At 41.3% G+C, this 13,191-nt stretch overlaps 1 protein-coding gene across 1 annotated transcript in view; it reads left to right on the top strand.

The window, feature by feature from the left end:
* Nucleotides 1–12,900, top strand: part of LEPROT (leptin receptor overlapping transcript) — a 64,879-nt gene extending 51,979 nt beyond the window's left edge. Inside the window, exon 4 of the mRNA XM_053693682.1 lies at nt 12,484–12,900. Coding sequence (XP_053549657.1) covers nt 12,484–12,600 — 117 coding nt within the window. The 3' untranslated portion in view covers nt 12,601–12,900. The remainder of the gene's footprint in view (nt 1–12,483) is intronic.
* Nucleotides 12,901–13,191: the final 291 nt, after the last annotated feature.

A 13,191-nucleotide genomic window follows, 5' to 3' on the forward strand; every position in this document is an offset into this window, starting at 1 on the left:
GTACAGCTGTTTTTACTTCCCTGCGCTGTTCATGTTTGACAGTGCAGGAATGGAGCCACTTCCGCTTTTTCGCGCTATTTTCCCAGTGCTACGAATCTCCAACGTGATTTGCAGCATGCAGCGCTCCTTCTGTTTTTTTTCGTTTGAACAACTACGGAGGTAGTGTGCAGTGCGTTAGACTGCTTTGATTCCACGGAATCAATACCTGATCTAAGGGAGGTTGTTGAGTTCCCCAGTTGCTGCTGCGGCATATATAGGTGCCTGTAATTGAACATTTCTCAAGTAAAAATTCTGAAGTAAAATTTATTTTATAATTTTTATTTATTAAATTATCCTCAGTATGGATAGCTTGGACAAAAATGTTCTTTCCTTGTCTTTGGGGGACGAGTGTTTGTATTGTGAGGAGGCCCATGTAGTACCCCCTGCAAAGTTATGTTCCTCATGTTTATCATCCATGCTGCAGTCAAAGTCCAAGAAATCTAATTATTTGTTTGCTATGTCTAAGAAGTTTAACCATTAATAGCCCTCTACATCTTAGGACTCTGTTGCCCTTGACATGCCTCAACTTTTTCCTCAGTCCCCGTCCCTAGTAGTTCCCCAGCAGTGCCCTGCGGCTCGGCTCAGTCTCTTTTTGGGGGAATTTTTTTTACCAGGAGACTTTGCAGCACAGCTTCAATCTGCTGTTTCTGCTGTGCTGAGTTCCTTACCTATTGCAGGTAAAAGGAAGAGAAAGGTTAAAAACGTGTTTTCTTTAATGCAGGAATCTCTTCAAACGCCAAGGCTGCGATGGTCAGTTTATCACAAATCTCTGAGGATGACCATACCTCAGCAGCCTTTGAGGGTGAGATATCTGATTCTTACTCTAATATAGACAGCCCAGTAGAGTCAGAGGAGTTTCATTTCAGATTTAAACTTTAACACCTTCCTTTCACTTAGGGGGCAGACTTTCCTTTCAGGACACTTGGATTTGTGATGTTCCAGACCCTTGGGCAGTGGACGTAGTCTCCCAGGGGGTACAGGATAGGCTTCAAGTCTTGCCCTCCAAGAGGCAGATTCCTTCTATCAAGAATCTTCAAACCCGGTGAAAAGAGAGGTTTTCTCAAATTGTGTAAGGGATCTCTCATCCCTGGGAGTCATCGTCCCGGACCCTCCTGCAGAGCAGGGCTTAGGGTTTTATTTAAACCTTTTCGTCGTATTCTGATCTAAAGTGTTTCTCAAGTTTCCGTCCTTCAAAGTGGAGACTATCAGATCCATTCTTCCGTTGGTCCAGGAGGATCAGTTCATGACCACTATAGACGGACGCATACCTTCATGTTCCAATTCACAAGAACCATTTTGAATTTCTGCAGTTTGCCTTCCTAGACAAACACTTCAAATTTTTAGCCCTCCCTGTTGGTCTGGCTACAGCTTCCATAATCTTTACAAAATTGCTGGGAGCTTTTTTAGCAGTAGCCAGGACACACAGAGTTGCTGTGGCTCCGTACCTGGACGATATCTTTGTTCAGACTCCATCTTTTCATTTGGCAAGATCTCACACAGACTATCTTTTGTCTCAACTTCGCACCCACGGGTGGAAGATAAATCTGGACAAGAGTTCCCTGGTTCCAAATACCAGGGTTTGTTTTTTGGAGACAATCATAGATTCGGTTTCCATGAAGATTTTCTTAACGGACCTAAGACAATTCAAACTTCTCTCTGCCTGTCTCTCCCTTCAATCCTCTGCACGTCCTTCAGTGGCACAGTGCATGGAAGTAATTGGTCTCATGGTGGTTTATCAGATTCCAATCGGACAACATAACACCTGTGGCTTATATCAACCATCAGGGAGGCGCATGGAGTTCCCTGGCCATGAAGGAAGTCTCACATCCTTCAGTGGGCAGAGTCCCACAATTGTCACATTTCGAGTAGACGCCTGAAAAGCGGACTATCTGATCAGACAGACGTTCCTCCCAGGGGAGTGGGCTCTTCATCCAGATGTGTTCTCTGAGATAACCTTCAGGTTGGGTGTTCCAGAGACAGACCTCATGGCTTCTTGCCTCAATTCCAAGCTTCCCAGATAAGGATCCAGATCGAGGGACCCTCAGGCAGTGCTGGTTAGCGGTTCTGTGGGAGTTCAGTCTGATATATCTGTTTCCTCCGTTTGCCCTTCTCTCCAGGGTCATAGCCCACATTAAACAGGAGTGATCCTAATTATTCCATCTTGGCCTTGCAGGACTTGGTTTACAGATCTGGGGAAGATGTCATCCTCCCCTCCTGGGAGGTTGCTGTTGAGGATGGACCTTCTACTTCAAGGTCCGTTCCGCCATTAAAAATCTATGAGGCATGGTGATTGAACGCTTAGTCCTCTCTAAGAGGTTTATCAGATAGGTTCATTGACACTCTGATCTTATCTCTCCTGGTGCGAGTCTCCAGGCTTCCCTTGGCACAAGGTGAGAGTTCCTCGAATTCTGTTTCTCCAAGAAGGTTTGGAGAAAGGTTTGTCAGCTAGTTCCCTAAAGGGACAGATCTCTGCCCTTTTGGTTTTGTTACACAAGAAGTTAGCTAATCTTCTGGATGTTCAGTATTTTGTTCAGATCAGAAGCCTTTGTTTAAATCTGTTGCTCCCCCTTGGAGCCTTAATCTGGTTCTTCGTGTTCTGCAACAGGCTCCATTTGAGCCTATGCATTCTGTTGATATTAAACTTTTATATTGGAAAGTTTTGTTTTTGGTGGCTATTTCTTCTGCTTCTAGAGTTTCAGAATTATCTGCCTTACAGTGTGATCCCCCTTATCTTATTTTTCATGTGGATAAGGCTGTTCTCTGTTCGAAATTGATTTTTCTTCCCAAGGTGGTCTCTGACCACAATATCAATCAGGAGATCGTAGTTCCTTCCTTTTGTCCTAATCCTTCTTCTCAGAAGGAACATTTACTTCACAACCTGGATGTGGTGTGTGCCTTAAAGTTCTATCTCTAGGCTACTAAGGATTTTAGGCAATCTTCTTCCTTGTTTGTGGTGTACGCCGGTCAGCGCAAGGGTCAAAAAGCCACTGCAACTACTCTTTCCTTTTGGCTAAGGAGTGTCATTCGTTTGGCTTATGAGGAAGCTGGGCAGCAGCCTCCTGAGATGATTACGGCTCACTCTACCCATGCTGTGTCCTCTTCTTCGGCTTTTAAGAACTAAGCCTTCATGGAACAAATCTGTAAGGCGGCTTCTTGATCCTCTTTGCCGCCTTTTTTAAGTTTGTTTTTGCCTCAGCTGAGGCTTCTTTTGAGACATAAGTGCTTCAAGCGGAGGTGCCTTTAGTTCTTCCTCTGTGTCCATTCTGTGTCCTCTCTGGCTTGGGTATTGGATTCCCAACAATAATGGAATCATGGACTCTTCCACGACTCCTATTTTTTATTTAAGGCAGTGTTTTTTTCCTCATCTTCTGGCACCTATATACCCTTTGTGTTTTTCCTACTTTTTCCTTTTTCCCTCGGCTGAACTACTTGGTGGAGTATGGGAAGTGGGAGGGATACTTAAGCTCTGGCTTGGGGTGTCTTTGCCAGGTAGCCAGGTGTTGAATTCCCAACAATAATGAATGGAATTTTGGACTAACTCATGCCAGGAAAGAAAATAATTCATCAGGTAAGCATACGTTTTGTTTTTATACTAATATGATGAGTACTTTTTTGCATGATGATAAAATATTAATGTGTTTGGACTTAGACACTCATTATCAAATACATTAACTATAGACTAATTACTTAGCTACTTCTGTATATTAAAAGGATCTAAAAGGATTGTGACTAGTGTTGTCCCAGTGCAACCTCCACCTAAGAATACAGGTCAGATCAGGTAGTCTGCAGCTGCAGTATAAAAGCTGAACCCTTTCCATGTAAAGTCATGATTAATTGTGAACACACACGAAACGTTGCAAAGCTGAATTTTAAATTTTCCATTAATGGATTGGTTTAAGCAAATCTGTAAGGCAGCTTCTTGATCCTCTTTGCATACTTGGGAATTATCCGATAGTTAGATCAATAAATGATTGCATATTTAGAGCAATTTTGACTTCTATGTCCCTCTAAAGTTTTGTTCCTTTGTTAAGTTATTTTCTTTTAACTATCACTTCCTCTAGATGGTGCTCTAACCTCCATGAATATATGATACTGATCTAAATGGGACGTATCTCCTGTGTCCAGATCAGGATTTAACTGCATCAGTTACCCTGGAGCAATCTGTTTTACAACATTGCCTTAGAACTGCATTTTTTATATATAAATATTAAAGTTGTGCTTTTTACATCTGTTGTGTGTTGCTTTGTACGTTCTCATCATATGTTTTATAATCATTTTTAATTTGGAGTAGGTCACTTTACAAAATCTTATCAAATTATTTTCTACAAAACTCCCCATAGATTTTAACATTGAATTTGTGGAAACTAATTTGATAAGCTTTTCTAAAGGACAGTGATTGACCACTTTAAAAGGTATACTCTCCAAAATGATAGCTAAATCGCTTATACGGTGCACAGTGGTAGCTACAGCTCATGTTGCTTTATTTATTATTATTTTGTTGCTTTAGTTAATAATGTAAATATGCCGTAGATCCAATGTCAGAGGTACTTTGTCTCACTTTATTAGAATACGTTATCCGTATTATTTCATGTAATACCTAGCATTTTATTAACTAATCATTAGACGTTATCACGTAGGTATTTCCTTTATGTTTAGCTATTATATAATATGTGCTGTCGGTCTATTGTATTTTCCCTTATGCTCTAGAAATCTTTACAAATGTCAAAGCACTATCCTTAATCCTATAAGAATTGTCATTCACACAAGAAATAGAAACGTATGGTAAAGGGACATGAAAAGTTATTCTTTCATGATTCAGATAGAGAATACAATTTTAATCAACTCTCTAGTTTACATCTATTATCTCATTTACTCCATTCTCTTGGTATCCTTAGTTGAAAAAGCAGGAATACACTACTAGCGGAAATCACTGGGTGAGCCAGTAACATGAGGCATATATGTCACCAATCAGCAGCTCCTTAGCCTACCTAGGTATCCTTAACAAAGGATTCCAAGAGAATAAATAAAGTTAGATAATAGAATGGAAAGTTGTTTAAAATCACATGCTCTATATGAAAATTGGGTTTCATGTTCCTTTCATCTATGTTTTCACCATATACTTTATTTAAAGGGACATGAAACCCAAAATGTTTCTTTTATGCCTCAGAGCATGTGATTTTAAACAACTTTCTAATTTACTTCTGTTATTAATTTTTCTTCTTCATTCTCTTTGTATCTCTTGTTGAAAAGCAGGTGCATGCTCTTGGGAGCCGGTGTTCTGGTAAGATGGCGAACTTTTGAAAACAGCGAACTTTTGAAAACAGCGAACCATGTCACTTCCTGTGACGTTACATCAGCCGTTTCACAAATTTTGGGCGTAATGCGCATGCGTGCCAGCGTCATCACATACCTGGCCGCATACGCCACTGCTACAATATTTAGAGCTGTGAAATTTCGGGACCCTTTCTAGAGCGCATGCGTGGGATTTTGTATCACAAATGGTGCGCTCATGGAAAGCTGTTTCTTCGGCTCCTCTGCAATATTCGGAACTCCGCCCCCCCACTGCAACTACTCCCATTACTACTACTACTCTAAAGCTGAGTCTCCGTGCATTACGGCCAACATTAGTGAAACAGCTGATGTAACGTCACAGGAAGTGACATAGTTTGCCATCTTACCAGAACACCGGCCCATTTCTGGAGCACTAGATGGCAGCATTTTTGTAAGAATGTTATCCACTTACAAGAGCTCTAGATGGCAGCACTAGTTCCTGCCATATATTGCTACAGACACCTAGGTATCTCTTCAGCACAGAATATCATAGAAATGAAGTCAATTTGATAATAGAAATACATTGGAAACTTTTTTTAAAATGGTACTTTCTGTCTGAATCACAAAAACAGAATTTATGCTTACCTGATAAATTACTTTCTCCAACGGTGTTTCCGGTCCACGGCGTCATCCTTACTTGTGGGATATCTCTTCCCCAACAGGAAATGGCAAAGAGTCCCAGCAAAGCTGGCCATATAGTCCCTCCTAGGCTCCGCCCACCCCAGTCATTCGACCGACGGACAGTAGGAAATATATATAGGAGAAACCATATGGTACCGTGGTGACTGTAGTTAGAGAAAATAATTCATCAGACCTGATTAAAAAACCAGGGCGGGCCGTGGACCGGACACACCGTTGGAGAAAGTAATTTATCAGGTAAGCATAAATTCTGTTTTCTCCAACATTGGTGTGTACGGTCCACGGCGTCATCCTTACTTGTGGGAACCAATACCAAAGCTTTAGGACACGGATGAAGGGAGGGAGCAAATCAGGTTACCTAAACGGAAGGCACCACAGCTTGCAAAGCCTTTCTCCCAAAAATAGCCTCAGAAGAAGCAAAAGTATCAAATTTGTAAAATTTGGCAAAAGTGTGCAGTGAAGACCAAGTCGCTGCCTTACATATCTGGTCAACAGAAGCCTCGTTTTTGAAGGCCCATGTGGAAGCCACAACCCTAGTGGAGTGAGCTGTGATTCTTTCAGGAGGCTGCCGTCCGGCAGTCTCATAAGCCAATCGGATGATGCTTTTAAGCCAAAAGGAAAGAGAGGTAGAAGTCGCTTTTTGACCTCTCCTTTTACCAGAATAAACAACAAACAAGGAAGATGTTTGTCTGAAATCTTTTGTAGCCTCTAAATAGAATTTTAGAGCACGGACTACGTCCAAATTGTGTAACAAACGTTCCTTCTTTGAAACTGGATTCGGACATAAAGAAGGTACAACTATCTCCTGGTTAATATTTTTGTTAGAAACAACCTTAGGAAGAAAACCAGGCTTAGTACGCAAAACCACCTTATATGCATGGAACACCAGATAGGGCGGAGAACACTGCAGAGCAGATAACTCTGAAACTCTTCTAGCAGAAGAAATTGCAACCAAAAACAAAACTTTCCAAGATAGTAACTTAATATCTATGGAATGTAAAGGTTCAAACGGAACCCCTTGAAGAACTGAAAGAACTAGATTTAGACTCCAGGGAGGAGTCAAAGGTCTGTAAACAGGCTTGATCCTAACCAGAGCCTGAACAAATGCTTGAACATCTGGCACAGCTGCCAGTCTTTTGTGTAGTAAGACAGATAAAGCAGAGATCTGTCCCTTTAGAGAACTTGCAGATAATCCTTTCTCCAAACCTTCTTGTAGAAAGGAGAGAATCTTAGGAATTTTTATCTTATTCCATGGGAATCCTTTGGATTCACACCAACAGATATATCTTTTTCATATTTTATGGTAAATCTTTCTAGTTACCGGTTTTCTGGCCTGAACCAGAGTATCTATCACAGAATCTGAAAACCCACGCTTCGATAGAATCAAGCGTTCAATCTCCAAGCCGTCAGCTGGAGGGAGACCAGATTTGGATGTTCGAATGGACCCTGAACAAGAAGGTCCTGTCTCAAAGGTAGCTTCCATGGTGGAACCGATGACATATTCACCAGGTCTGCATACCAAGTCCTGCGTGGCCACGCAGGAGCTATCAAGATCACTGAGGCCCTCTCCTGATTGATCCTGGCTACCAGCCTGGGAATGAGAGGAAACGGTGGAAATACATAAGCTAGGTTGAAGGTCCAAGGTGCTACTAGTGCATCTACTAGAGTCGCCTTGGGATCCCTGGATCTGGACCCGTAGCAAGGAACCTTGAAGTTCTGACGAGACGCCATCAGATCCATGTCTGGAATGCCCCATAATTGGGTTATTCGGGCAAAGATCTCCGGGTGGAGTTCCCACTCCCCCGGATGGAATGTCTGACGACTCAGAAAATCCGCCTCCCAGTTTTCCACACCTGGTATGTGGATCGCAGACAGGTGGCAGGAGTGATCCTCCGCCCATTGAATTATTTTGGTCACTTCATTCATCGCCAGGGAACTCCTTGTTCCCCCCTGATGATTGATATACGCAACGGTCGTCATGTTGTCTGATTGGAACCTTATGAATCTGGCCTTTGCTAGTTGAGGCCAAGCCCTGAGAGCATTGAATATCGCTCTCAGTTCCAGAATGTTTATCGGAAGAAGAGACTCTTCCCCAGCCCACTAGACTGGCGTCGGTCGTGACAATGACCCACTCTGGTCTGCGGAAGCTCATTCCCTGGGACAGATGGTCCAGGGTCAGCCACCAACGGAGTGAATCTCTGGTCTTCTGATCTACTTGAATCATTGGAGACAAGTCTGTATAGTCCCCATTCCACTGTTTGAGCATGCACAGTTGTAATGGTCTTAGATGAATTTGTGCAAAAGGAACTATGTCCATTGCTGCAACCATCAACCCTACTACTTCCATGCACTGCGCTATGGAAGGACGAGGAACAGAATGAAGAACTTGACAAGAGCTTAGAAGTTTTGATTTTCTGACCTCTGTCAGAAAAATCCTCATTTCTAAGGAATCTATTATTGTTCCCAAGAAGGGAACTCTTGTCGACAGAGACAGAGAACTTTTTTCTATGTTCACCTTCCATCCGTGTGATCTGAGAAAGGCCAGAACGATGTCTGTATGAGCCTTTGCTTTTGACAGGGACGACGCTTGTATTAGAATGTCGTCCAAGTAAGGTACTACTGCAATGCCCCTCGGTCTTAGAACCGCTAGAAGGGACCCTAGCACCTTTGTGAAAATCCTTGGAGCAGTGGCTAACCCGAATGGGAGGGCCACAAACTGGTAATGCTTGTCCAGAAAAGCGAACCTTAGGAACTGATGATGTTCTTTGTGGATAGGAATATGTAGGTACGCATCCTTTAGATCCACGGTAGTCATAAATTGACTTTCCTGGATAGTGGGTAGAATCGTTCGAATGGTTTCCATCTTGAACGATGGTACCCTGAGAAATTTGTTTAGGATCTTCAAATCCAAAATTGGTCTGAAAGTTCCCTCTTTTTTGGGAACTACGAACAGATTGGAATAAAATCCCATTCCTTGTTCCTTTATTGGAACTGGGTGTATCACTCCCATCTTTAACAGGTCTTCTACACAATGTAAGAATGCCTGTCTCTTTATTTGGTTTGAGGATAAGTGAGACATGTGGAAGCTTCCCCTTGGGGGTAGTTCCTTGAATTCCAGGAGATAACCTTGAGAAACTATTTCTAGCGCCCAGGGATCCTGAACATCTCTTGCCCAAGCCTGAGCAAAGAGAGAGAGTCTGCCCCCCACTAGATCCGGTCCCGGATTGGGGGCTACTCCTTCATGCTGTTTTGTTAGCAGCGGCAGGCTTCTTGGCCTGCTTACCCTTGTTCCAGCCTTGCATCGGTTTCCAGGCTGGTTTTGGTTGTGAGGCATTACCCTCTTGCTTAGAGGATGCAGAATTAGAGGCCGGTCCGTTCCTGAAATTGCGAAAGGAACGAAAATTACTTATTTTTGGCCTTGAAAGGCCTATCTTGTGGAAGGGCGTGGCCCTTTCCCCCAGTGATGTCTGAAATAATCTCTTTCAATTCTGGTCCAAATAGAGTTTTACCTTTGAAAGGGATGTTAAGCAATTTTGTCTTGGATGACACATCCGCTAACCAAGACTTTAGCCAAAGCGCTCTGCGCGCCACGATAGCAAACCCTGAATTTTTCGCCGCTAATCTAGCTAATTGCAAAGCGGCATCTAAAATAAAAGAGTTAGCCAATTTAAGTGCGTGAACTCTGTCCATAACCTCCTCATATGGAGTCTCTCTACTGAGCGACTTTTCTAGTTCCTCGAACCAGAACCACGCTGCTGTAGTGACAGGAACAATGCACGAAATGGGTTGTAGAAGGTAACCTTGCTGTACAAAAATCTTTTTAAGCAAACCTTCCAATTTTTTATCCATAGGATCTTTGAAAGCACAACTATCTTCGATAGGAATAGTAGTGCGTTTGTTTAGAGTAGAAACTGCCCCCTCGACCTTAGGGACTGTCTGCCATAAGTCCTTTCTGGGGTCGACCATAGGAAATAATTTCTTAAATATAGGGGGGGGACAAAAGGTATGCCGGGCTTTTCCCACTCCTTATTTACTATGTCCGCCACCCGCTTGGGTATAGGAAAAGCGTCGGGGTGCACCGGAACCTCTAGGAACTTGTCCATCTTGCATAATTTCTCTGGAATGACCAAGTTGTCACAATCATCCAGAGTAGATAACACCTCCTTAAGCAGTGCGCGGAGATGTTCTAATTTAAATTTAAATGTCACAACATCAGGTTCAGCTTGTTGAGAAATTTTTCCTGAATCTGAAATTTCTCCATCTGACATAACCTCCCTCATGGCCCCTTCAGATTGGTGTGAGGGTATGACAGAACAATTATCATCAGCGCCCTCCTGCTCTTCAGTGTTTAAAACAGAGCAATCGCTCTTTCTCTGATAAGTAGGCATTTTGGATAAAATATTTGCTATGGAGTTATCCATTACAGCCGTCAATTGTTGCATGGTAATAAGCATTGGCGCACTAGATGTACTAGGGGCCTCCTGCGTGGGCAAAACTGGTGTAGACACAGTAGGAGATGACGTAGTATCATGTTTACTCCCCTCATCTGAGGAATCATCTTGGGCAATTTCATTATCTGTGGCAGTACTGTCCTTACTTTGTTTGGACGCTATGGCACAATTATCACATAAATTTAAATTTAAATGGGGAGACACATTGGCTTTCATACATATAGAACATAGCTTATCTGAAGGTACAGACATGTTAAACAGGCTTAAACTTGTCAACAAAGCACAAAAAACGTTTTAAAACAAAACCGTTACTGTCTCTTTAAATTTTAAACAGAAAACACTTTATTACTGAATATGTGAAAAAGTATGAAGGAATTGTTCAAAAATTACCAAAATTTCACCACAGTGTCTTAAAGCATTAAGAGTATTGCACACCAAATGTCAGAGCTTTAACCCTTAAAATAACGGAACCGGAGCCGTTTACAAATTTAACCCCTATACAGTCCCAGCTATAGCCTTTGCTGAGACCCAACCAAGCCCAGAGGGGAATACGATACCAATTGACGCCTTCTAGAAGCTTTTCCAGCAAATTTCAGATCCTCACACATGCATCTGCATGCCCTGCTCTCAAAAAACAACTGCGCAGTAATGGCACGAAAATGAGGCTCAGTCTACAACTAGGAAGGCCCCCTGACTGGAAAAGGTGTCTAACATAGTGCCTGACGTTTAATAAACGTTCCCCAAGTTTATAAATGCAAATTGTCAGCATAAATATGAATAAAATGCCCAAATAAAGCAATCGATTTAGCCCATAAAAATGTCTACCAGTTTTTTAGCCCATATTAAGCCCTTTATTCTGTTTGTTTGACTAAGAAAATGGCTTACCGGTCCCCATGAGGGGAAATGACAGCCTTCCAGCATTACACAGTCTTGTTAGAAATATGGCTAGTCATACCTTAAGCAGATAAGTCTGCTAACTGCTTCCCCCAACTGAAGTTACTTCATCTCAACAGTCCTATGTGGAAACAGCAATCGATTTTAGTTACTGTCTGCTAAAATCATCTTCCTCTCACAAACAGAAATCTTCATCCTTTTCTGTTTCAGAGTAAATAGTACATACCAGCACTATTTTAAAATAACAAACACTTGATAGAAGAATAAAAACTACATTTAAACACCAAAAAAACTCTTAACCATCTCCGTGGAGATGTTGCCTGTGCAACGGCAAAGAGAATGACTGGGGTGGGCGGAGCCTAGGAGGGACTATATGGCCAGCTTTGCTGGGACTCTTTGCCATTTCCTGTTGGGGAAGAGATATCCCACAAGTAAGGATGACGCCGTGGACCGGACACACCAATGTTGGAGAAATAAATATTTTGTGTTTCTTATCCTATTAATAAAAACTGGATTATGCTCAATAACAAAATTAGAAACCTATGCAGAAATATTTTCATTATTCATTTCCATTTCTATTTGGTCATAAAGAAAACTTACGCTAATAGATTAGAAAAAAAAATATAGCCATCAATATTTTCACTAATCAGCACTAATACAATACAGTCTCATCCATAATGTTACCGCTTGTGTTGGTTAGTCTCTTGAGGATAACAAGACTTTCCACTGCTATCACTAAAACAATATGTACCAACATTACAGCTTCACTGATGATATTGCCCTTGACACTACTACAGCTTGAATTATTTTACAAAAAAGCAAGAAGAAGCTGCGCTGTACAAACGTGTAGAAGTTTTTATTAGCAAAATGAGCAACATCTCGTGGCACCTGCCCCTTTGTCAAGCTAAAAACACACTATAAACACAACATAACCATTACCAATTAAAACATAAGCCAATCCGCATTCCTATAGTGGACGGGTACAAATAAATGTCACACATCTGAAATCATTACTTAACGTCTTGTTTACCCCACTTAGATACATATAAATGTGTGAACTGTGTTTTTTTTTGGTATTATACATTTCTTTTTATGTATTGCTAAGATTCTTTTTGTTGCTTTTATTTAGATTTTATGGGGCGCATGTGGACTGGTGCTTGCTGGCAACGCTGTTATTTTTCTGACAATACTTGGATTTTTCATTGTTTTTGGAAGAGGAGACGACTTTAGCTGGGAGCAGTGGTAAAGGCCGACAAGCTTTCCTACTGTACCAACGTCCCAGCTTTGAGTGCTATGCTATGTATGTATACACTAATTGTGTATGTAAATTATGCCATTAGCCCATTTATATTCAATTGCCTTTTGTATTCTGTGTAGAGGATCTCTAGGAAGCTATTTTTTTATGCTTCTTTGGAAGAAATAAGCCGATGCCTTTCACTATTAATTTAAATGTCTCTTCCCTTTGTAAATGTTTTGTATAATAAAAATCATCTATCATTTTTATCATGTATAACGTGAAAGACCAAAAAACACTTAATTCTACCTATGTGTGTGTCACTAGATTCTTTCTTATTGAGAACATTGTTTATTATTTAAACCTCAAATATAATAAGTGAATTTTTTTACTAATTCAAAAAAGTTTGTCCATTTCTTAGCCCTATAATGCCCGTAGGTCAATAAAGCAATATGGAAGATGGGAAGCATGAATCAGGCCTTTAAAGGAGCATTGAGATCAATATTAAAGGGACAGTCTGCTTTAAGATGTGTTTAAAAAGATAGTAATCCCTTTATTACCCATTCCTCAATTTTGCATAACCAATACAGTTATAATAATATA

Source organism: Bombina bombina, chromosome 10 (genome assembly GCF_027579735.1).
Source record: "Bombina bombina isolate aBomBom1 chromosome 10, aBomBom1.pri, whole genome shotgun sequence".
Taxonomy (NCBI): Eukaryota; Metazoa; Chordata; class Amphibia; order Anura; family Bombinatoridae; genus Bombina; species Bombina bombina.